General features: G+C 45.0%; 1 protein-coding gene across 1 annotated transcript in view; it reads left to right on the top strand.

Moving 5' to 3' along the window:
- The first annotated feature begins 8,037 nt into the window (after positions 1 to 8,037).
- PDIA5 (protein disulfide isomerase family A member 5) overlaps positions 8,038 to 25,046 on the top strand; it is a 92,746-nt gene continuing 75,737 nt past the window's right edge. Inside the window, exons 1-3 of the mRNA XM_088519554.1 lie at positions 8,038 to 8,130; positions 17,847 to 17,973; positions 21,138 to 21,225. Coding sequence (XP_088375680.1) covers positions 8,053 to 8,130; positions 17,847 to 17,973; positions 21,138 to 21,225 — 293 coding nt within the window. The 5' untranslated portion in view covers positions 8,038 to 8,052. The remainder of the gene's footprint in view (positions 8,131 to 17,846; positions 17,974 to 21,137; positions 21,226 to 25,046) is intronic.

Genomic DNA, 25,046 nt, shown 5'->3' on the forward strand with positions numbered 1-25,046 from the left:
AGCTTCTGCCTGGCTTGGTGGCCAGTGCAGGGCCGGGCTGGCGAGGAGGATTCCTCCAACGTCCTGGGCTGCTGCAAGGCTGCAATGCAGGAGCTGCCGCAGGTTTTAACCCTGAGAATCCAGGCAAACTTGCTTTGGCTTGTTTTCTTAATCTGAATTTAATTTGGGCCAGTTGCACAAACCCGCACAGGTTCTGGAAAGGGCCCGACTCCGTGGCAAAGGCTGGATGCCTGCTGCAAAGGAGGAGGGAGCTGGAGCTTTTCCAAAGAGGAAGTCAGGATTTTTTGAGGTTCCTTGGATACTAAGCCCAATGCTTGGAGATAATTGAATAACTTTGGAGGACATTTCCCAGAATAAGTAAATTTGAAGCAGGTGCCCAGAATAGAAAACTGCTGCTCATGCAATTTATTTTAGTGAAAAGAAACATGTCTGAAAAAATTAGGTTCTATTGGGTACCTTTTAGCACTTGGTGTGGTTATTGGTTCCACTTACAACATGGTAACTTTACAAACTACTAGAAGGTCCTCTGCTTCTAAAGACACTTCTATTTTATGGATATAGAATTCTTCTATATTCACAAAGAATTAATATTTTTATTCTTGTATAGCTGATGGAGCTACAATATACAAGAGCCAAGATTGAGAGCAATGAGAAAGCCATTGCTGGAGGAAATCAGAGTCATCATTATTTATGCTGTTTATTTTGTTTGTGCTTAAAGGCCAGCTCTATTAAGTAGTCCCTGAAACACCATGACAGACGGTGTCTGGCACAAAGACTGGACAGTCTGAGCAGCAGGAGACGGGATAGTGCATATAGCACACACACAAAGTGGACAAAGTGAAGACAGCGAAGGCCACATTCACTTCAGTCTTTCTTTGGAGGGCTGGGATGGATATCTCATGTAAGACGTCAATTAAGTGGAAAGAAAAGTAATTGAGAAGTGGCTGTTACAGGGAATGGTGGCAAGGAGGTGTCCAGAAAAAAAAAAAAAAAAGGCAGGTATAAGTGAAGCAGAAGTGAAAATCATGTGTTGAAGTGGGAGGACTGGAACAGGCAGCAAATGAGGATGGAGCAAAGGAGTTACAGTCCAAAATCCAGACTGTTACCTGCATGTGCAAAGATCCTGGCTTTGGCTAGGTCCTGCTGGAGTCTCTGGCCACCTCTCCTGCTCAATGTTTTCCCAAGGCCACAGAGAGATACCAGGAAGAGAGGTGCTGCCTGGACAGCCCTGTCACTCTTCTCTCTCTAGGGAACTGTGTTCTTTGGCTTCCCAGAGCCACACTGCAATTCCAGAGACTAAAGCTGAACCCCAGGAGGACAAAAACAGTTTTTCAGCCTCTGTAACCATCTGTCTGATAAGGTTTTTCCAGAAGGCAGGCATTAGGACATCAGTGGTAATGAAGAGAGAGGAAGGAATTCACCTGGCTGGCAGAGTTCCCGCTGAATGTCATTACAATGCTGCAAGGATTTCTTTTATTACAATGTTAGGGTACCTAGAGCTATGCAGAGCTATGGCTAAGTATCTTAATAAATCAGTTGTACTTTTGAAATATGATCTGAAAGAACAGGCAAATCCTACCATGATCCTCCATAGTAGGAAGGTCCAGTGTTATTGTAGAGACCACAAGAGATTTTTACAGTTGAGACTGTTTGTAAATCTCAGTGTTGTACAAACACAGCTGAGGAACTTCCCATTACCAAGCGCACGCATGTTCCAAGAGCAGAAACTGAGAAAAAATAATACTTACTAATGACTTGACTTTCTAGTAATTGCAAGAGCCTTGTGACAGAGCTTTAACAGAACTATGGACTCTTACCTCCTGTTTTCATTCTCGGCCCACAGTTCTTGTGCTGTTCTTGCACCTATGAGACTCACATTAAAGCATCTTTTCCTTGCTGCACAGATAGACCCAAGGAGACTTAAAAGACTGCAGTTTGCCTACGGTGCTGAGCTCCCTCCACTCCTCTGGCTTCCACCTGAGCTCAGCTCCATGCCAAGGTGAACTCCAGATGCACACCAACCTCCTCCCTATAGGGGAAACCTCAGTGTATACTGGCTGGGAGCCATGACATTCCCTATAGAAGTGCTGGTCTGGATGAGCAGACCCATCCCCTGGATGGGCCTCAGGGGATGCCATAAAACTTACCAAAAAGTAAACGTAGTTGCAGCCTCTGTGATGGGCAGTATTGAGGTTGTGCTGCATAAACAACTGGCTTAAAAACAGGAGAAAATCCGTTTCCTTTGCATCTGCCAGTCGCCCTCCCTGCACAACCCCTTTGATGGATATTTCACTGTATGTTTTTCCTTGCTGTTCTCTGTCAACACTTTAATGGTGTCCACTACTGCACTCCTCTGCCTCTCTTCCCTCAGCACTCCATCCTTTTCCCTTCCTCATTTCTTCCTTTTGATTTCAGTATTTTTCTTTCTGCCTCCTTTGTTTTCCCACTGTTCCTCAACTCTTTTCCTTGTTCTATTACTGACTTTTCTTCCTGACATCTGGGGCTCGAGCTAAAACTTGCCGAAGTCAATCCATTACCTTCAAAGAGTTTTGGATCAAGACCTTATTCCCTCTCGCTGCCTGTTTCTTCCACAATCTCTTTTCCTGTGCAGCAGTCTTTGTGGTGTTTCCTTACTGAAAGATGGGTTATTACAATATGCAGGAGGGAAAGGGGTTTAGAGAGAGAAAACTCTAAGAACCTAGTAAATTCCTCACTGAATTGCTAAATTACTATTACTACAGAACTGCAGAAAGCCAAGGGATTTGAGCATAAGTTCTTTTTTTAATACCAGCTTTACCATGAAGCTGCTTTTTTCATATGGTTAAGAGTAGTGGCCCTTGCAGAGAGAGAAGAAAATCCCTCTCACTGAAGTTTGCATTGTTGTATGCAGGACCTAGTGACTGCTTAGTCATATGCTTAATTGTGGCTGCTGATTTTGAGCTCAGACAGTCCTTTAATCATACAAATTAATACCAGGAAAAATGAAAAAGGGGAGGAAAATGTCAAACATATACACTCGATAATTATTGTGATTTCATATAATCAAAGAACACCTCACAAAATATCTACCTAATTTAATATATCTAATATTAATATATTTATATATTTAATGTATGTGTGTGCACATGTGTGTGCATACTCATGTATAAGAAAGGCATAAACAAAATTATCTATCTATATTCAGAAGGGGAACAGTACTGAATATGTATATATTGCATAGAGTGGATATATTTTCACAGGATAGGTATATGAAAAATATTTTAGTAGGACATTATCTGCAGCAAATATATGCTGATGGTTGACTACAAACACATTTTTGGATGTAATATGGAGACAAATGCCCAGCTACTGTAGATGGATGTAGCTGAGCAGATGGATGAGACTGAGGCTAGTAGAGCAAACTCTGTTTTACACCAACCAATATTTTGGTAATATATACCTATCTTTATACTTAGTCCTTCATATGGATGAATATTTTGTGTACCCAGACCATAGTCACTCTGTTCACAAGAAGAGTCCCATCTGCTTCTCTCCTGCAAACAGTTAGCACGAGCTACTTGTGAGCAGCATGGCAGACCTGATCTTGTATGTGAAATTGTGTGCTGAAGACAAACATTTTGCCAGCAGAATAGCCAGCTGGCCCCTGTTACTAGGGCATGTAGGTGCCACCACCATCCAAGGGATTATTCAAGCCCCACTAATGGACCTATTTCTGTTTTGCAGGTGGAGGTGTCGCCCCGCAGTAGGTCATACGACACATAAACCCTCATGCAGGAAACCTGTGATTGAGCTGTGCATGGATTCAGCCTCGAATCTCAGCCTTCTTATTCCCCTCGTCGTTCAACCCTTCTGTGGTGATGCATTAAAGGTAAAACAGCCTGCAAATATTTATAAAGATTCTGCAGATCTCTAGGAAACTGTCTTGACTGCAGCCCTTTGGAAACACACAGTGGTGCTGCAGTCACTGCACAACAGCCAGATTCCAGCAGTTGTTTGAATCTTGTTTAAACCTTTCTCTCAGCAGGTAACTGAAAGACATAAATTATCCACTGACTGCCAGCAAGGTGCCCATAACTATAGAAGGTTTTTATGTTACTCAGGAACACATTATACCTAGCTTTGGATATTCAATGAAAGAAACTACAGTGTTTTTAACAGTAGGGCCACTTAAATGTAAGGGGACATGCGGACCTCAGAAAGCAATAAAAACTGTAATGGAAAATTTCTAGGAGGAAATATTTGGAACTGACTCCTGCAGTATCTACCATTTTTTCCCTCATATATATAAACAGCAACTGTCTACCTGTAGTCCTTGGATTCTACACTAAAGAAAACAACAACAATAAAGTACAAAAGTAGGATTCCCATGAAAGTGCACAGCATGTGAGTATTTCTTCTTTGTAATGTGCATGGTCTGTACAAAAAGTTCACAGTCCCTCAAGACCTCAGAAACGTAAAGGGGTATAACGCAGAAAATGGAAGCACTGAGTTATATGACCACGTACAGCCATATAACCCTATAGCTCATTAAGAGGTATCGCAGCTAGACGCCTTGGGTCGAAGCTCTGTCTTGATTTGCCTTCCTGCCATTCCTGCTGACTGCAGTGAGCGAAATCAGGTGAAAAGCACAGATATATAACAGACTGCAATCCTCCGAGACTCGGGATGTATCTGTGTTGATAGCAAAATAGGGTAAGAAGAGCCTATGCAAAACTATACCACTAGGACGTTTGACCAAAAGAACAATCCTATACATAAGAGATGCACTTTTCCATCTCCAATTTTGGCGTGCTACCGATTTGCCATGGAATTTGTTAGCCCACATGCATGGAAATGCTCTGTGCACAGCCCCCACTGGCAGGTGCTGAGGAGTCTGGAGGAGAGGAACGCTGGCTTGGGGCTCTCGCCTACGACAGACCTCGGCTGCAGAGAGGCCGTGTACAGCTGCGCCTCTTCCCTGAGCCCACTCCCATGCGAGGGCCTGCAGGGGCTGGTCCTGTCTCTTCTCATCATGCATGGAAGAGCTGCTGGAAAGGTCAGGAGGAGCCACGGGCTACGATACCATCAATCTGTTGATGACAACCAGCTCGGATGTCTCTTTCCAGCTCATGCAATCAGTGCCACGACGCAGATGTCACAAAGCTTAGCTCGGAAGAGCTAAGCCCATAGATCAAAACCAGATGGCTGAACCTGAACTAAAGCAAGAAAGAGACAGTGCATGAAGGAAGGAGAACTTTCTGAATTTAAGACAGTGAAGGAATCCTGCTTCCATTTTGGGCAAATGCTATGCAGTTTGGAGTTGTGTTCCCAGTGTTGACCACATGGCCCTTGGATTCAGTTTGACTTGCAGAGTGTTTGGATCTTTTCCTAGCTGCTGTGCTGTCATTTCTGCAGTAAAGGTGACTCATTTTACCATTTGCCAAGAGGTTATTAGAAACTTGTTCAGGTTAAAACAAGAACAAAGGAAAATAAATCATCAGCACACAGGAAGAGTGGAGAGTATCATTCCTTACAGACATACTTACTGTCCCCCCAGTTGTGGTTTTATTCTTGGTAAAATAGGTGTTTTAATTCAGATAGACAAGTAAGGATTAGCAGCCCCAACACAGACTTTGGAAATGATCTGGATCTGAAACTGTCTGGCTTTATAGCCTTGGGCAAATCTTATAATCTCTCTACTACTGTTTTCTGATCTATAATCCAGGGGCAGTAATTCTCTCTTTCCTCACAGTGGTGAATCAATAAATGCTTCTGTAGTGATCTGAGATGCCATATATAAATACTAGGTATTTGTATTATGGAGAGGCAAGCAGCATACAATAATAATGTCAAGTAGATACGAAGTAAAACTTAGGAAGCTGGCAAGTGGCACACTCAGAAACCACTCTAATGAGTTCATTAGCAATGCACGACTGGATTGATTAAGTAATTGCTACTGTGTAAAGCCCTGTCCAGAGCCGATACTTGATATATTATTTTGACCTGAAACAGATGCTCAATGATCTTGTCTTTTAAATTTGGCAATGCATGTTATGCCGATACAAATTATTGGCCAAACTGAAAGAAAGAAGCTGCAGTTATTACATGGATATCCTTTTTCTATTGTTTTATATGTAAGAATGGCAGTTTCGCAAGCTGGATTTTTTTTTGTATAATTCTTTCTGAAACACAGTTTGAAATAACTTATCTTTCTTTTCTCTTTCTTCCTTTTTCTCTTTCTTCCTGAGAACATTTCCTCTTGCCATTAGGATAAAATGTATTTCTGTCAGAAAACAACAATGTCCCAGCATTTTATCCTCTCCTACCACAATGGCAGCACATCCTGTAGGACGATGACACAGCGCAGAAAACCTACCGCATGGAGGTGACTTTTGTATTGTTTAACACCAGAAGTACAGAGTGTCAGAAGATGTAACAATTTTCCACACAAAAGTGTCGCAGGAGGATTCAAACAGTCTTTCAGGGCTGGATATCCTGCTGAGACTAGAGAATGAGTCAGGATAGTTGCATGGAGAAGCCTTTCACCTCGAGCTGGGTATCTGATGTGAACAGCATCGGGAAGGGGTTGCCTATTCCTGGTGGCTTATTTGAAATGGGCTTTAAGTGGGGACCCTGAGCCCATTGCTGGTATGCAGAGTACTGCAGTTTGCAAAGCTGGCACCGGTGATGGCAGTGACCAGCACAGATACCCTCCCAGTAATCCCAGTATGTTTCTTAGGGCACGAAATGGGAGTGCAGAGATCCATAGTATATGCCTTCCAGGTGCAGATACTTGGGCAAAAGGATTATTTGTTTGAGGTCCTTTCGTTGCTGTGTGAAAAGATTCCTACCTTTCCCTTTCCTTCAAGTCTCTCTCCAGCTGTGCTTCCTTCCCCATCCTAAACTCAGTCTGACGGCTCCAGGGCCGTGCTCGTCGTGTAGATTCACTGGCATTTTACGGAGAAGCTAAGTATTACTAACCCCATTTTAAGGCTGGATAACTGAGGCCTTCTGCAAATGGCAAGTGAGGCATAGAATTGTGAAATGATTCGCTAAAGGTTATCCAGCTGTGACAGGAAAGTGTGCATTGCTTCTGCCAGAAAAAAAAAAAAGATGCCACAAAAGTGTAAACGCTAATAGTAATAACTTCCCCTACGTGTGTTTCTGCTTTGCCAAATTACAGCTGTGCCAGGGGACTTGTTAATGTCAATGGTATTCAGTTTTCATGATCACTGCTTGAAGTGATCAGTCAGCTGTATGGGTCTACAAATTGCTCCCTTGAAGCCAACCTCTTAGACGGATGCTCCAGCGACAGTCAGCAGTAAGGATCAGACTCTAAAGGATGCCTTTGATTTTCTTTGATGTTGCTGAGCCAAGGAGGAATTCCGCATGGCTGCTGGGCCGGAGGTGCGGAGCCCTCCTGCCTGAGGAGCCAGTGACAACGTGACTGACCCAGTCGCACACCGAGGTCACTAGCAAGACATCGATGCTCAGCAGAGCCCTGAGCACATCCAGCCTGGGACACAGGCTCGTTTGCTCACCTGGATATGGCCACCATTTGGATAGCGGGATTATGGTGAATGTCACACACAGGGGCGTAGCGGTGAATGCCATGCACACAGTGTTGTGTGAACACCGCACACGGGCTGTTGAGGTACACCTCATGCACAGGGTGTTGTGGTGGACATCCCACACACACGGCTGTGGTGAAGGTCTCACGCAGGAGGTTTATTAGCCCCTTCTGTGGGGCCCGCTGGGCTCTGCTTAGCGTTTTGGTGATAACCACTGAGGCAGTCACTGCGGGCACAGCGGTCCCGGGCTCGCAGCCTTCTTCCACCCACCCCCGCCCTTTTCCCTCCTCCTCCTCCTCCCCTCACGGCGGGCAGTGCCCGGGCGGCGCTGCGGGGCCGGGGCCGCTTCGGGCCGGGCGGGCGGCCGGGCCCCCCCCGCCACCACAGGGCGCGCGGGCCGCACTACAAGTCCCGGCGTGCGGCGGGGCGGGCCGGCGGGCGGTGCAGTGCGCGTGCGCGGCCAGACGTGGCAGCGGTGGCGGCGGCAGCAGCAGCCGCAGCGATGGCTGTGGCGGGGCAGGGCGCGGGGGCTGCGCGGCGCTGCCGCGGGCGCCTCCCGCTGCTGCTGCTCGGGGTGGCGGTGAGTAACGGGACGGGACCCGACGGGACGGGGGGCGCCGCCACCTGCGGGGCGGGGGGCGGGTTCCGTCCCCCACGCGCGCGGCGCCGCCGGAGTTGGGCGAAAGTTGGGGGCGTCCCGGGCCGTCCCGTCCCCCTCGTCTCTTCCCTTCCCCTATGTCCCCCCCTGCGATCCCACTCGTTCCCTCGCTCCGCGGCAGCTCCGCGGCGTCGCCGCCCCGATGTCGCCCTCCGGGGGGAAACGGGACAGCTTTCCTGCTTCCCCCCTTTCCTTTTCCTTTTTTTCCTTAAAATAAGGGGGAATGGGATGGGGGGTCGCCCGGCCGTCGCGGAAGGTCCGGGCGGGCGCGGGGCTGCCCCTACGGGACATAAACGGGGATAGTTCTGGGCGGGTGGAGGATTTACCCTGCTTCACCCCTCCCGAAACCGGGCACCCCCGTTCCCTTCCTGGGCACGAGCTGCCCCCAGTCCCTGTGCGCGGGCCAACGGTTAATAATTAATGGAAAAACCGCGCTAGTTTTCCCTGCGCGCGCGACTCCGAAGCGCGTTTCGGGCCGCAGGACGCCGTGGCGCGCACGCGGCTGGCGCGAGCCCCGCGTGGCACCGCGGGTCGCCCCACGCGCGTCCCGCGGCGTCGCCGGCCGGGGCCACCCCTGTCCCGCGCGGCCGCCTCGCTGCGCAGCCCCGTGCGGGGGAGCCCCGCGAGGCGGCGGCGGCGCCCGGGGCAGCTGGAGCCGGGACAGAGCCCTCCAGAAACGCCGCGGGCGCCAGGGCAGCTTTCCCTGCTCCCTTCTGAGGTTTAAATGCTTCTGTGGGTGATGCCGCGTGCCCTGGGGTAAGCGTGTGCTGCAGAGCAAGTGGAGTTACGAGCAGGCTGAGTTTTCCCTTCGCTTTAAGCAATTACTTGAGATATTTCCTCTCTATCCATTAAGACTGTCAGTCTTGATCTTACTGTACTATTCTCTTTCTGTCAGCATAAGTGTTTTGCTGTGATTTTATCTTTGTAGATTAGAAGACTTTATCCAGGTAAAATAAATCTTTTTTTTTTTTTTCCCCCATGTGAATCTCTTTTCCCTAACCATTTTTGTTGCCCTTCTTTGAACCATCCGTGTTGCAGACCTGCCCTCTATGAGATGAGCAGAGTGAACCTGCCATTGTAAGAGAAATTATATGGTGCCATTATGATTTATTCACATATTCTCTCTTCACCTTCTTAATTTGCCCCAGTGTTTTATTTGCTCTGTGATGCTGCATGCTGAGCAGATGTCTTCATTGAGCTGTTGATTCAGCTAATTCTTTCCCCTTTGCCGTGTTCAAGTAGTTTAAATGATTTCTTCCAATTTGCATTATCTTGCACTTGAAGGTGTGATTTTTCATCTTGAAATATGTAACTCGCTGTACTTCAGGATTAAAAAAAATAGCCTGCAGCTGTGACACTGCAAAGCCTGCTTTTAGATTTTTCTTAGTCAATGTTTGCAAAGCTAGTGAGGCTGTTAAACCAGGGCATATTCGGTATGTGTAGTTAAAGCACAGATAATACAAGCTAGTTGGTAGAACAGGGGCTAATGAGAATGCTGTCTCTCCTCCCTGCCCTTTCTTGCTCAATTTCTCCTGGAGAGACTAATATACCATATTCTTCAGGTGCCCAAATATGATTATTTCTCTGGAAGTGCTGTGTGCCTGTGATGCACTTAGGATATCAGATATTTATGCTGAGAGCTTCTGAAAAATTAGGCTCCTTTCTAAAGTAAGAACTCAAAATGAGAGGTGGCTTCTGAGAATTGAAAGCCTTATCTGTGCGAGGCCTCCTGCGTTCCTAAAAGGAAAACTGCAAAGCTGGGTGAATAAAGCGCTTGAGGATCTTCTGCATGGCAGTGAATCTGGGACACCATGGGGAAGGCGCAGAGCAATCGCCGTGTGCTGTGCGGGCACATTCCTGAGTGAGGCAGTTAAACCACAACGGGGAAGTTGTGGTTTAACTTCAGGGGTTCCTTCTTCTTTTGGAGGATCGAGTGGTTGACCCAATCTCGTGCTTGAAGGACCAGATTCACTGTTGCAGGCATCGGGAAAGAATTTCACAACCAACAAGGTGGATTTTTCCATTTCCTGCAAAGTATGAGGCATTGTCCTGCCTCCGGCAGAGGCCAGCCATGCATCCCGGATACGTTTGCTTTGCAAACACTGACGGAGCGGTATCGCAGAACGACACGGCAAGGAGCAGTTAGTCATCTGAGCGTTGGCTTAAGGGCAGAAACTGAGTCAAGAAGGTTTGGTGACCTTACAGTTTTCAGGAAGTCCTTAAGCTGTCCCCGCAGAAGCACCAGACTGCTCGAATGCCTCCTGACCCAAGTGCTGTTCAAAGCTGAGGTCTTTTTAAAGCACTCTTGGGTGCCGTTACCGTGGTGTCAGGGCTGGGGTTCAGTTTGGGTAGCACCTCTTCCCCTCCAGGAGCTGCTTTGGGAGCCAGGGCTTCTGGGCCTGGCTTTGTCGCATGAGTCTGTGCCTTATGGAATGACATTGTGGATTTGTGGCTTTGGTGCCAAAGCTCCCCTTTACCTCACAGGGGCTCAAATACTGCCTCAAGCTTGGGAGGGTATCTTCAGAAGTGATGTTTCTCCTCAGGGATGTTTTACCATGTCGTGGGCAATGGGTTGTAGAAGAGGTGCTGGTTCTGTTCCACACTCACCACTGGCCATTCCTTCAGTGGTAGATTTTCCTGATCAATAAAATGGGAGTAATGACCCTAGCAGTTCATTACAGGGGTCCTTGGAGGTTTGTGAATGGAAAAAAAATACTATAATTCGCAGCCAGAATCACAAACTAGTATTGCCTTAAATTTCTTGATGTGGGAAGGATCGGTTTGGAAGCAAGTTATGGTTTACTTTGATCCCGTGCTGTTTCAGTCTCATGAATGGGAGAGAACTGCGATGGCAAAGCAAGCCTTTAAATTTCGGTACTTTGCTAGCTGGGAGTAGCTGGTAGCATTCCTGGAGGGCACATTGATTTACAACACTTGCAGAGGAAAGATAACAGAGGTAATTCTGCTGTGGCTGCCTTGGTGTTGTCCTTTCTGTTTGAGAGTTTATAGTCCTGAAGCATATTTGCTGGGTGAGTGGGAATAGGTTCCTTCACACACTGAGAGCTTGTGCAGTGGGATCTGGGAACTCTGGAGCGGTGAATAGCCCTAATGCTGCATCCCTTTGGCCTCTGGCAGATCAGTCCCTCTCTCTGTGAATGTTAGTCCAGCTGTTTAAATTAAGTTTCTTCTCCTTATTCACCTGGCAGAAAAATGGTGAAGATTAATTTTGTTAATATTTGTGCAATGCTCTGAAGATCACAAGTGTAATATAAAATGTGAAGTATTTTTCAGGTGCCATTTTTCACCTTCTCTTCTTTATAAGTCACATTAATAGTGGTTTTGTTGTCTTTTTATAGCCTCTCCTACATGCTTCTTCAGTAGAGGATGCTTCTTCAAAACCCGATTTTTAGTTAGGGATGAGATGGCATATGCCATTCTCACCCCTAGAGTTTCTGAAGTTTCCTGAACAAACACATTGGGAAGTGATATCTGAAACGGGTATTAAACAGGCTGTTAAAGAAATACTGTGCTGCACTAATGCCTGGTTTGAAGAGGAATTGAGCTAAGCATTCATAACGAAAAATTCTTGTCAGTGTTATTAATTGACTGTATTACTGTTAGTTGTTAATTAGTAAATAGTTGTGCAGGTTTTCCTTTGCTACGCATTTTAAAACCAATGATAAACCATATAATTAATTGGCTACAGAGAGCTTTGTAACAACCTTTAATACAAACTATTATGCCTGTGGCTTGTGTTCCTTTTAAAATCCAGTGTTTAAGAACAATATGAACAGTAGAGACCAGTCAAGTCTTGACGTCGTCATGGTATTTTTGCTGTCTTCTATATTTGGAAAGTGAACATTGCAAGTACCCTATTAAGTTGAATGCCTTATTTGTAGCATTCTTCAGTAAGTTTAAAGAATACCAAGACGCTCTTTGTCAGGATTTTAATTTGCCTTCCTCCTTGAACAAAAGAAGATATGACACTTGCCGCTTTCAGTTATGATCCACCACAAGGAAGTGTCCGCAGTTCTGGGGTTTTTCTATTTGCTTAATGGCTTGCGGTGTAAATTAATTGGTCTGAGCTCTGTGGTGAATAGGAGTATGTTCCTCTGTGCAGATCATGGGAATTGAACAAAAACAGAGAGATGTGTCCGAGGGGAGTGTCTGCAAACGCAAATCTGTACCGGGCAGGAACGTGGTGTGTGTATGGTTTAAGTTTATGCTGTCTGTCTTTAATGCAGCTCTTCATCTTTCAGAGTCTCCATTGGATGCTCCTCGCTGCCCCATGCAGTTGTAGGCCCCGGGAATCGGCTCTCCCTGGAGCTGGCGGGCGGCTCCGAGTTGGCTGCAGGTCGTGTGCCGCGAGTGGCCAGCGGGTTGTGCTTTGTGGTTAGGAAGAGATCTCATTGTGGTCCCAGCAGGACTGGAGGGGCTGCTTCGCTTCGCACCGCTGAAGTCTGGCAGCCAAGTGTCACCTCTTCCCTTCTTCTATCCCCCTTCGCAAATTAAAGTCTTAGCAGGCTTTCCTGAAGTACCAGCACCTTGAAGTCCTAGGTAACAGAGATAACCCCATCTCCCCTCATCCAAGTTGATTAAAATGTTTCTAGAGCTATTTTGGATATTAATCATGAATGAAAGCAAGGGACTGTCCTGCTTATCGCTATCCATCTTGGAAGCCATTTGTTACAAATGGCTCAGTGATCAAAGCAGCACAACCTTGCATGTAAATAGCAACAGAAGGAGGGCCGCTCAGTGAAAAGCAAGCAATTGCTGCACAAGGTCAAGAGTGGTTTGTATGATGGAGGAGGAAGATAAAACATCTGCAGTCAAGCTCTGGGCCTTATAAACAAAGGGGCTTTGGATTTGAACACCTTGTATTTTTTACGCTGGAACAAGTTGTGCGGAAGGGGAACAACAGCTTTGTTTTGCTGTTGTACTTACCTGGAGATAGCTTAGACCTGGTATATTCAGCAAGCACGTGCTGCCTGTGCCCTGGGGCCCTGGCAGCTGGGCTGTGGGCTCACAAAACGGGTCACTATGGTGCAGATGTTCCTCCAAACCCACCTTCTGCACATAAGCACAGCCCCTAATGGAAGAACCGAGTAGGAAAGGTGAGATCCAGTCTTGTTCTTGGAATTGCTCGTCTGTTTTGGGTTCCTTTCTGCAGACAGTTTTTTTTCCGAATGGTGTGGTCCAGGAATTGAGTTGTTCTCCTCTTAAGGTAATTAATTATAAGATTAAAGTCTGTAGTCTCTGTTACTGCTCTGAATTTTGAGGCAGATTTGGTGTTCAGATAAATTCCCATAAAATGCCTTGACCATTTCGGGCACAGGTCATTTCATACATACAAGGTCGCTTATTGATCCTATTTACAGTGGATTGCACATTGTTGTCCCAAATTGAGAACAGCATCAATTGGTGATAGAGCTAAGACAGAAGTTAAAATCAATATGTTACTGTAAAATGGGCTTTTAAAAATGTGGTAGGGGTAAGATTATGTTCCTTCCCAGGAGTGGTTATGCTGGAATCAACATGGTTTGCAACAGTTTTGGCTGTTCCTGATGAATGGTTTGCAAGTTGTCTGGGTTGTCTGGCTAATTATACATGCAAGTGTTAGTGTGCCCATAAAAATTGTATGCTGATGTATGGGTTCAGGCACTCCAAGTCACGTATCTGTTTATATTTTTTCAGTGCATAATTTGTGTCCAAGGAAATACATATTTCATGTTCTTGAGCTAGAAATAGGAGTCTGTGTTGTTACGAGGTTAGGATGTTTTTCTGTCTGGTGCACAGAGCTACTCCTCTGATGGTTCCTTTCTGTTTAACTGTATTTTTCTTGCTTTTGATAAAATTTCTCATCCAGGTACTCTGCTTATCCTTAGCAAAAGATTGTGCTGTCCTGATGACTTTGTGAATTTAACTATTCAGTTGAACTAGGAATTGTGTGGGAACCCCAATTAAGATTTATCACAAGCAAATTGAATAATAAATGGAATATATGAAAAGATATTTCCGTGGCTGCTTGAAAGATGGCCCTGTTTTTCTCACCACTGTAGAAAGAGATGGAAAAGAGTAAAAACCTGAGAAATAAGCTCTTCTCTCTCGGATCCTTGGTGATTTTAGGAAGACTTGGCTTGGGGGATGAGCACATTTTTCAGAAGTATCACTCCTGGAAATGTAATTAGCAGTTATTTGCCTGTATTCTCTTTTCCTGAAAACTGAGCTGTCTTGGGTGCCCGTTCTGCACTCGCTGGGGCTGTGAGCGCTTTGCTGCTCTTCAGCGCTTGTACCTTCCTGCAGTTGTGTAAGGAATTGCTGGCATTGTGGGGAAGAAGGGATAACAAAACCCTTTCGACTGATCGGATTCTTCTGCCTGGCTTGCAGCATTGCACTCTTAAAAATATGCATTGATTTGAGCAGCAGAGGCAGAGCTAGAGCACACATGGTTTTGTACCTTGTATTCAAATAGTAAATCTCAGCAGTTTTGAGTTGACTGTCTTGAAGGTTTTAGTTCACCCTGGTTTTATGTAAGAGTCTTTGATGCATCTTAGCTCTGACACCGCAGCTATGTGACTAATGTGTGACCTATACAATACAATTGGTGAAAATAAATTCAGATTGAGATCTTGAGCTGGGGAAAATCCGCAGGCTACGAGTGCTACCGAATTTGTGTTTCATGGTTGGCCCTAACTATGGCTTTTTCTGAGGTCTCCACTAAAGCTGCCTGATTTTGAGGACGCTGGGTAACTGTTGTGGTTACAGCTCCTGGATCCAGCTGTGGATGACGAGGACCCATCATGCTAGGTACTGGGCAAACACAGTCTGAAATGAGACCTTCCTCCAGTTTTACTGCAATTTCTTTTCAGCTTAGCTGTCACAGGGGACACCAGGTGCGACTGTTCCATGTGTCGTTCTTAATACACTTCCTACTTTAAAGGGTGCCAAGGCAGGCAGCTCTTCTTGAAATAGTCCTTCAGGTGAAGTATTTGGAGTCGTTTCTTGACTTTTCAGTGATTGCTACGAATAGATTTTAAAGCTTTAGGATGCTGAAGTGGCAAGAGAGTTTAGCTTGTGTCTTATTTATAAAATTCCATATGTGTGGATATAGCACTTCCTGACGCAAATAAAGAGAGGCTTCCTGCCCAGGAGAGACTGTCTCTTTTCCTGACTTTTTTTAATGATCTCATCTCCGCCTGTGTCCTGGATTCAAACAAAATGCCGTGTGCTTGACAGGGTGCAGCTTTGCTGGTGGGCTCTTCTGCAGAGACCGCGTGTCCCCGTGAATCAAACGGTGCAATACAGGCAAGCGAGCGTGGCCGTGCCTTGGCCATGGCCGTTTTCTGTGCCCAAGGGGTGCCTGATTCCCTTTGGGGGATCTGGCTTCCCAGCTCCCCCTTAATTTCATGCTCTTGCTGCTGTTTGAGGTGCCAGCCCTGGTGGGGCTTGGCCCTGATCTGCACCTTGGTTCTGGAATAGGACATGTTGCCCCGTGACCAGGCCTGGCATCTTCTGCGTGTGACCACCCACCGCTGGTTACTTTGGTGGAGCTGGTGATGAAGGTGTCTGTCCTCATGGGAGCTGTGAGGAAAAGCTTTTGTGTCCTTGGGGAGGGTCTTTAATTCCATCGTCAAAAAAACGCTTCAGCTCTTTGTGTTCATCTTTAGTTTCAGCAAAGTTTAGTTTTAGCCTCTGTGAGTTAAGGCATAAAAGTCTTAAGTCTTGGGTAGGCCAGATGTGAAATTAGAATTCTTTCTTCTTCACCTAAATTAAAAAATATGTATAAATATATGAATTCTAGATTAAAGAGATCTCATGAAGTCCATGTTGGATTAATCCTTGCTGCAAAACCTCTGATTGCAGTGAGTTTTGAGCGTGCATTTGTATGCGTGTGTCACCTCACTTAGTGCAACTATATTTGTCTCCTTTGATTGGCGACACCATGTATTTATCTCAAGAAATATACGTATGACACACGTGCAGCAGCCTGGATATGAAGATTGAGCTCTGGACATCCGGATTTAAAAGAATGAGTGTCTGTCAGCGGCATTAAAGCATCCAGCACGTTCATACTGACAGTAGTGACTGACTTGCAAATGCTGTTGCTTGCAAATGGGTTTTTTTCCCTCTTAACAGTTAGACCATCTAATCAACAAGACTCTTGCGCTGGGAATATTATGTGCACTGGGGGATAACTTGTTCACTCTAAGCCTGTTCAGCCTATTGTGCTTTTATATTTTATATTATGGTAATGCGATCTATAACTTCAGATTCTCAAACGCATCCTGGGACATGTTCGAGCAATGCAGCTATTTCAGCATAGCTTTTTCACTGAACCTTGTGTGTTCCAAAACTCCCTAATCCAGCATGTTTCATAGGAGGCAGGTTTTGTTTCTGTGCTTTGGCAACGTGGTGTTTGCAAATAGCTGAATTTGTAATGAAATATCGTGCCCTGGGCTGAGCGTTTGGCCTTTGATTGGCACAGTGCCCTGTGAGTGCTGCAATCTGTGGTACATGGAATGCAAGAAGAACCTGCTCTTCCTTCTCCTACATCCACTCCGGACACACATTTTACAGCCCGGTTGGAATGAGCCGTGCTAAAAATTAGTACTGTAATTAAGGAAATGTTGAACCTCCTTTGCGTTAGGCAAATGAACTAAAGCTTTTAGCCAAGCAATTAGGTGTTAAGGTTTTGGTATAAGGTGGATGTAAACTAGATAATTTCTCCAGCTAAGCTTCCTATAATCATTCCACTCCATAATGATTCCATGAAGTTATTACAGTGCAGAGGGAAGGCAGCATAGCCTGATGGATAAGAATATTATTATTGAAGATTATTACAGTGTAAATGAGTAGTGAGGTTTCCAGCTGAGGTTATGGCCATTTTTCACTAGAAATTTTGCTTTCTGATAGAATAAAAGATGGTCTCTATTCTGAAGAGGTCATAATCTAACTAGAACAAAAGATGCAACAAAATACATCATTTCTTTGTACTGATGCAGAACTGAGATGCAGTGAGATTAAATGATTTGTCTGTGAGAACAGCGGAAATGTGGCCAGGGGAACCCAGAGCTGGTGCCTGTGGTTGTGGGTGCCTTCGTGTGGGCACCAGCTTGGTTGCAAACTCTGTTTTCCTTTCCCTCGTTTGCTCGATATCATTTTGGTCTGGTTCCACAAGCAGAAGACCTGTAGAGCCATGGAAGTTGGGTGAAGTGCTTGATCAGGCTTGCAAAGCTCTTGCAGGTCTAGGGGCAGGAGTGCTTTCCAAGTGGCAATTTGCTGCTTCTGTTGTGACAGTCTTATTAAATTTGTGTAGGCGTTTTTATCTGATTAAGGGAAAAAACTTGTAAAGCAGCTGACTTTTTAAACAAAAATATGTTTCTTCATATTGTGTTCCTTTCATCTTGCCACTTAGGGCTGTTTTCTGGGAGTGGTAATGCTCCAGTTTCAATAAATCATGTTCATCTTTTCTTAGCTTTTGCTGATCAGATCGATACAATAATTGATTTAAGGAAGTGCATCTCAAGACTGTCAAAAAGGCCAAGGCGATTTCCAAAGCAGTTTGAGCAGTTTGCCTTTGCGTTTCGCCTCTCGGCATGGGAAAAGTTACTAACGTTTCTGGCTCCCTGTGCCTCTAGGTGTTCTTGCCGCCGTTCCTGTCCTCGCTGAAGGTGTCCCCGCTCATAGAGAAAATAAGTGACCACAAGGATTTCAAGAAGCTTCTCAGGACGCGGAATAATGTGCTAGTGCTGTATTCCAAATCTGGTAAGTTCTCCTTTTTCTGAACGTCGCGACTCTTTTGGCCCAGGGGGTTGCATGGATTTGTGAACATCTCTGCATCGTTTCAGGTGCTCTGTAGGTATCTGAAAGGCTTTTTCTGTGTCTGCTGTCTGTCCTGTGTAGTCTTATCTGACTGTACGCTACAGAAACAGAGGCCTCGGAGATTCCTTTGGTTTTGAATTTGAAGACACTTCTTAATTTGCTCTATTAATTTCACTGTCACCTTGGAGAAAATGTACTTTTTTCTGGCTTTATCTCCAAAACATGGCTGCTTGCAATAGCAATCTGCTGGAACTCTCTGCTTGTCACGGTACTTTGCAAGTTTCGGTCTCCTGGTGGCACTGAAAGGCTTAATGAAAGTTATATTATAAGAATGAAACCGTCTTTACTTTGGCATCTTTGTGGGTCCCATGGTTGCCTTTCAACTTTAACTTAGCAAAATACAAAAATTAAAAATCAGCCTCTTGAGAGATGTGCCATTTCTCCCCCTTGCACCTTATGCCACCTGTCCCCTTATATATTTTCTCTATCTCCTCTCTCATTCATGCTGTTCTTTCTCGTCGTTCACTTTTGCTGGTTTCTTCTTCTTTTTGCTGTCATTTGTTCCTTTCTCTCTTTTGTAGCTTATGTACCTTCCTTTCCTGCTGCACCTTTTTTTTTTTTTCTTTCCAATTGTTCTCTTTGTTTGTGGCGAATAATTTGTGGAACCATGTGAAATACAGGACTAGTCTTTAAGCTCCCCATGTAAGTGGAGAATACTGTTGCAGATATAGAATTCACTGAATAGCAGAAAGAAAAAGTCATAGCTAAGTTGCCTTTTAAAATATTGTTTAGATGTATAGGCTTTGATTTTTGTTGTTGTTTCCTTTTCTTTCCTGCAGAGCAATCAATGCAAGGTAATATTTTATTTGGAGGTTATGTTCTGCCTTTTTAGCCTGTGCTATGCTTGTATCTCAAATAAGCACAATGACACCTGCAGAATTACTGTGCAGCAAATGGTGGCAGTATATCATGACCCAATATTTCCCCAAATATCAGATAAGAAAATTTTCAGACAGAAATAGAGATAGAGGTATAATTAACTTTATTTTCTAGAGACATGTTCATTTGCAAATGACTAAATGAGAGTATGTGACTTAAACCTTGTTAAAATATTTAGATTCTGTTATAATGAGAAACTTTGGATCTTCAAAATCGACCAAATGGTTTTGTAGTAACAAGCTCAAAGTGGAATTCATAAAAGAGTTTCTAAAAGTTTTTGATTTTGAAAAGAGCACTCTAGATAAAAAAAAAAAGCATATGTATTGTTCAGCTTTTTAAAGGGAAAAATTTCCTTTTACGCTTAACGTTTTTAGTGGTAGTTCCTTTCATTTTTAGTAGCACAACCAGAACGTTTTGTCTCTGACACTCATCAAATAAATGTTGCCCTATGGGCATCCTTCAAAAGCCATGTTGTGGAGATTTTTTCCCCTCCTGTTTTTATTATTTAATTGGTTGTTTTTAGCAACCTAAAGCCTTGTGTTCAGAATTGGCTGTGTGATTAATGTTTTCTTCTAGAACAGTGATCCTTGCACCATTAGAAAGCTCTTGCCTAACTACTGCACCGTAAGAAAGGAGGGAGGAAGGGGAAAAAAGATGAGAAGAGGCACAGCTCTAATTGCAGGTCCACAGCACTCTGCTGTGATGAGATGTCCAACAACTGATGATATTGCTGGGAAGAGGTCTTTGCTTTTCAGCTGAGCAAAACTAGATCAATGTTCCTACCTCATGCAGAAGAGTTGCTGATCCAGGAGATGTCCTTGCTTACAGGACATGTTTTCCATTCTACCAGATGGATATCCTGCCAGGGTTGCTCAACTAGTGAGTCTTAAGAGAGTCTGATCCCAAACACTTGTGTTAATTTGCCATCTTTATTTAAAAGATGTTTGTCAAGCTGTTCTGCTCTAATTGCATACGAAACATTCCCACACACATCTACGTGCCTGTGTCGGAGAAGAGGTGGCAGTTGCATGGGAGCAGCACTGGGGTGGGAGAGTTTCCTGACAGCTAATGTGCGGAGGCTGGCGTCGCTGATGGCAGCAGGCCCAAGCGAGGGCTGTTGACTACAGAAAAATAATATTTCTGGCTCAGGAGGCTGAGGTATAAATTGTGGAGACTTGGGGATTATTTAAGGGGAACTATCATTACATGCCTGCTTTGCTTGTCTACTCTGACCATGAGCATTTACGTTCTCCCCCATTGGAGACAAGCTACTAGACCTTATGGATTTGCTCTAACCCAGTATAGCCAGTCCTATCTTCATATATCTTACCAGTTGTGGAACAGCAGTGGTATTTAAGTGGATCTGGAGAAGATTTTGAAATTCTATTTTCTGTTTATTGGGATGGGATATAGTTTCAATTATATTTTGGGAGGAAATTGGTATTATGAATCAGAATATCAATCAGTACTTTTCTCCTAAGTGCTCTTGCCTTTTTCCTTTTTTTCCCCCCCTTTCCTCTGTTTATTTTTAACACCGTTTTATAATAGTATTTTGAAAATAAATGTTTTTCAAAGTCTGTGCAGGTGGTGTGGCACTGTAAATAAGTAAAATTTCAATTGGATTTTTATATATTATTGGAAGGACCCTTTCTGGGTGCTCTTGACTAACAGTTTGGAGCTGCAGGCTCCTGCAGGCTGCAGGTTGGTTTGGGTGTTTCCCAGTGATGTTATGAGCATAACGGTGTCCTGTTACCTGTGTATTACAGGGATGGAGCTGAGGCTGGCAGAGACACTAAAAGACTTGCCCTCAAGCAGAGGAAGGTCCTAAATGAGGTGCTGTCATTACCAGACAGTGGTTCAAAGCAGTTAATGCCCTGACATGGGGAAGGGCAGTGATGGATGGAAGCTGGTCTGTGTGAGAGGGCAGTGTAGCCACATGGATATAGGGCAGGATGTCTGCCTGAAGGTGGGACTCTGTTTGTTGTTAAAGGAGGAGGAGGAGAAGGGGAAAGAGCCACAAAACTTCATTTGTAGCTAGCGTTCAGGTTAGAGATGATTTCATTCATTTCTTGTACTTGAGAAAAATGTTTTTCTAGAGCCTCAGAACAAGGGAATGCAACTGCTGTGCTCTTCTACTTGGGGTAATGGTGCTGCTGTTGGTTTTTCAGCTGCTGCTGCGGATAGCTCACTCAGGTTACTGTCCAGTGTGGCCCAGGAGGTGAAGGGACGAGGCACCATCAGCTGGATAGACTGTGGGTATGTGACAAGCTGTTTTCTGGTCTTCTGGGGGGGGATTTTTGTTTATTTTTTCTTCCCTTTTTCTCTTTCCTCTGTTGGATTTTATTGCTGACTTCACTTTTTCTGGTGACCATGTAACTTGCTGCCTAAAAATGAACCCACGTCACCCTGCGCAATTGCTTCATAACTTTAGGAAACGCTTGTGTCACCAACCCTTCTGCCTCAGGCCATTGGTGGGGGCTCGTTCCTTCCCCATGGCTGCTACCGTTTCTTCTCTGACAGCATGTTCTTGTGCCAGAAGCTGGAGACCCCAACCAGCACCTGTTTTCTTGGGGACCCCGTAACATGAAGACTGTGACTGTTCCAGCCCTCCCACAGGCAGGGAAGAGGAGGAATCCTCGTGTGGCACCTCGGCCGTAGGGCAGCGCGGCTCTGCTGCGGCTCTGTGTTGCATGACCGACAGGATGATTGGCTTTGGAGTGTCCCCCCACTAGATAAGGAAGCAGGGAGACTTGCTTTTGAAAGCGTTTGCAAATTTGGGGAGAAATGAGCAGGTGTGTGCTGCCTGCCTATGTGCCTGCCATGGTACGTGGGTCTCAGGTCTGAGTCTTCTCTGGAAAGCACACAGGTCCATTAAATACATCCTCTCGAAACTACCTCCATGCCTCAGAAAGCAGTGACCCAGAGTAAGTTGCTGGTACATCCGAGTTGATGTGTTCTTGTTGTTAGCTAACCTGTCCTGCTTCCTTCCTGCCCCTAGGCAGATAGCTCTCCTGTGGAGTTCTTCGTTTCTGCCTTCTGCTGGGCCAGTCCAACAGCATGGATGTTTTCAGGCCTGCCCAGCTGATGGGGACAGCGCTCCAAATCATCAGCTGGCAGAGAGCCAGACTGCTCCTCTGAGGTCATTCAAGCCTCTACCAGTCCCCACCTGCTGAGAAGTCAGCAAATAAATTACATTTTTCCTGAGGAAAAATGTACCATGTGGAAATACCTGTCATACACCTGAAAACCAGTCTCCTTATCTAATCAAAGCATCAAATTTTGGGTTGTCACTAAGTGTAGAATAGAATAGTAAGTAAGAATAGGATTCTTTGGCCAGCTTCTTGACTTGAGTCTGTAGTCAGCCTTCTTGACTCCAGAATGGTCACTAGACCTTTTTGTGTCTCTAAATTCCCCTTCATTTTAGGCTCCCTCTGTGTTGTGGGGCTTGTTGCATGTGCAACCACTTCTTCAATTCCCAGGATGGTTGAGGCTGTTTGTTTAGCCCTTCAAAATGCTACTATAATACAACTAAGAAATAACCATCTCTGTATTTAGCTCTGGTTTGGGAAGAGAGTATCCAGCATTTGGATCCAGTACTGCTTCTATTCAAAATACCAGGGAGTTTTGGCACTTAATTCAGCAGATCAGTCTCCAAGTTTGTGAGTGGTGGAAGGGAGATATTTTCCTTAGTTTTGCTATAAAATAAACTTTAGTTGCTCAAGTCCTAATACTTTCTGCATTTTCCTTATTGGCAAGTGTTGGCACCTAGAACAGAAGTGTTATATTTACTTGCAAGAAATATATTTTAAAGTCTCTTCCAGGAAATACTTTTAATGCATTTCACAGGAAGCTTGTTACCTGTAGTGCCTTTTGTCTGACCATCATAAATTTCTGGGCAATTATTATCCAATTAAGCTTCTCATCCACAGTGAAAGGTGAGTTATTCCTAGAGAAGTGAAGCTGCCAGGTGAAGGTCATTCTGTAAGAGGTTGGCAGACCTGGAAATAGAGAGCAGATTCCTCAAATCTGCTCCCATTCCAGTACTTTCAAACCCAGATTGCTGTTTGCTGAATGACAAACAGTGCTACAGAGAGGATGTTGTAAACATGGCAGTAGGTGTAATTCGCTTTTGGAAAGATTTGAGTCGCGCATCCTTTTAGATCACTCTTTGGTGGTGGGGGGGTGGAAATAGATTTTCCTATTCCAACTATTTTTCAGAGGTCTCCCTTCTGCTAAATCCTAAAGAAGGAAGTTCCAAAAAGGTTTTTTGAACCTTTTGGGTGGGGTGGGATGAGGTGGGCTGGAAGACTGGTGGCAAAGGACATCCTGATACATGCGGATGAGTGAGGTCTGAATCCGAACCAAGTGTTTTGTCAATCTCTTAGTATGTGTTGATGTAGCTTGCAAGGCAAAAAACAAAAAACAAAGTTTAAAAAGTGGATTTTTTTTTCTTGTCAGTATGTGCTATTGCTGAATTTTTCTACAGGTGTCTGTGTTGTCCCAGCAATAGGATGGAGGCAGCAGCCTGTCGCTGGTCACAGAGGGCTGCTTGTGGGCGCTTTGAGCAGCTGAGTCCTGCCCGAGTTGCTCGAGCTATTCCGCTAGTGCCAGTGAAGCTTATTTGCAAGTCTTCGTGCCGAAACAAACAGCGCACAGATGCAGGGATATTTACAGCACAGGCTCAATTTGTTTTACAAATATTGACAAGAAATGGCTTGTTTGGCAGCAATATTTCACAGGGAATTTTGGCTTTGCTCTTCACACGCCGTTGTAGCGGGCTGCTTTGCCTTCAGCTCCAAGCATTGGCAAGGCTGGCATCCATGCGGAGCTGTGGTTTGTGTCTCTGCTTCCCCGTGGCGATGACAGCAGGCTTTCTCTTTTCTTCAGTGGCTGGGCTTTTTTTCTTTCTTTCTTTTTTTTTTTTTTTTTTTTCCTTCCCTTTTTTCCTACTTTTCAGGAGAAATGAAGAGCACATTGTTCCACTGATGGAGAGCATTAGTAATTGCTGAGTCTTGTCAGTGTGTCCTGCGTTGTGTGTGGCACAGGGCAGCGAGCAGGTTTGTGGCTGCCTGAATTGCTGGCTTATATGGAAACCACACTCCCTTTCCTTGGCTTTTGTTGGGTCTGTGGTTAGAGCTGGGGGTTAAACTAGAGCTTTCACTTCCAGGCTGAGCGGCCTGAGAAAGACCAGGGGAAATAGGTAGTTTCTTATGAGACAGAGTGGAAGAGAAGAGGCTGCTGCTCACTTTCAGTGCCTGGGCTCAGCTGTGAGTGCTGGGGCTGGGAAGTGCCAGGTCCCTGCGCTTTCCTTGCACTTGGGCTTATTTGTGCTTCAGGGCCCTGCGGAACACGATGCACTTGAGAACATTTCCACGTGCGTTGTTGCAAGGACGTCCTTGTTCCACCAGGATGTGAGCCAGGTTCATGGAGGCACATGGAAGGCGACTCCTGCTGAATATCAGCAGTGAGGTGGTTCACGGTGTGAGAGTGGTCACTTGCTCCTGCCTGCTGAGGTAGCACACATGGCTCTGTACGTAGTGGGAAGTAGAGCTCTTCAATTATGAATAGGAGCCACAAATGATGTGAGAAAAATAATTTGTTTTAGCCTTCTCATTAGGAAATCCTAGCTGAGGCGTTTGTTGACTGAACAGTAGTGAGAGAGATGATAGAATATTGAATTAATAATGTCTGCTAAGGTCTGGTTGTCTGTGCAATTTCTTTTTATGGTGTTGGTTTAAACAGAGAGTTTTCTCTTTTTTTATTTATTTCCCCACTATAGTGTGTAGTGCTGACTTATAGCATTGGTAGAGCACAATGTTGCAGCTCCGTAAATCCTCTGGCTGCTCCAAAAAGGCAGATCAGGCTTCTTGCAAGCAAGTGCACTGGGACTTGTGTTAGGAGACACGTGCTGCTAATGAGAGCCGAGAAGACCCAGTTCCTGCTCCTGGCTCTGCCATTGATTAACGGTTGTTATTTTTTCTGTTGAAAAAAAATGTCTATCTTTGCTTTCCAGGCAACTGGGTAAATATTGCCTGATTCATTAGTCAATGTTTGTAAAGAGTTTGGAGAATTTTGAA

This window comes from Tinamus guttatus, unplaced genomic scaffold (assembly GCF_059628265.1).
Source record: "Tinamus guttatus ecotype Peru unplaced genomic scaffold, ASM5962826v1 Tinamus_guttatus_pri_ptg000060l, whole genome shotgun sequence".
NCBI lineage: Eukaryota > Metazoa > Chordata > Aves > Tinamiformes > Tinamidae > Tinamus > Tinamus guttatus.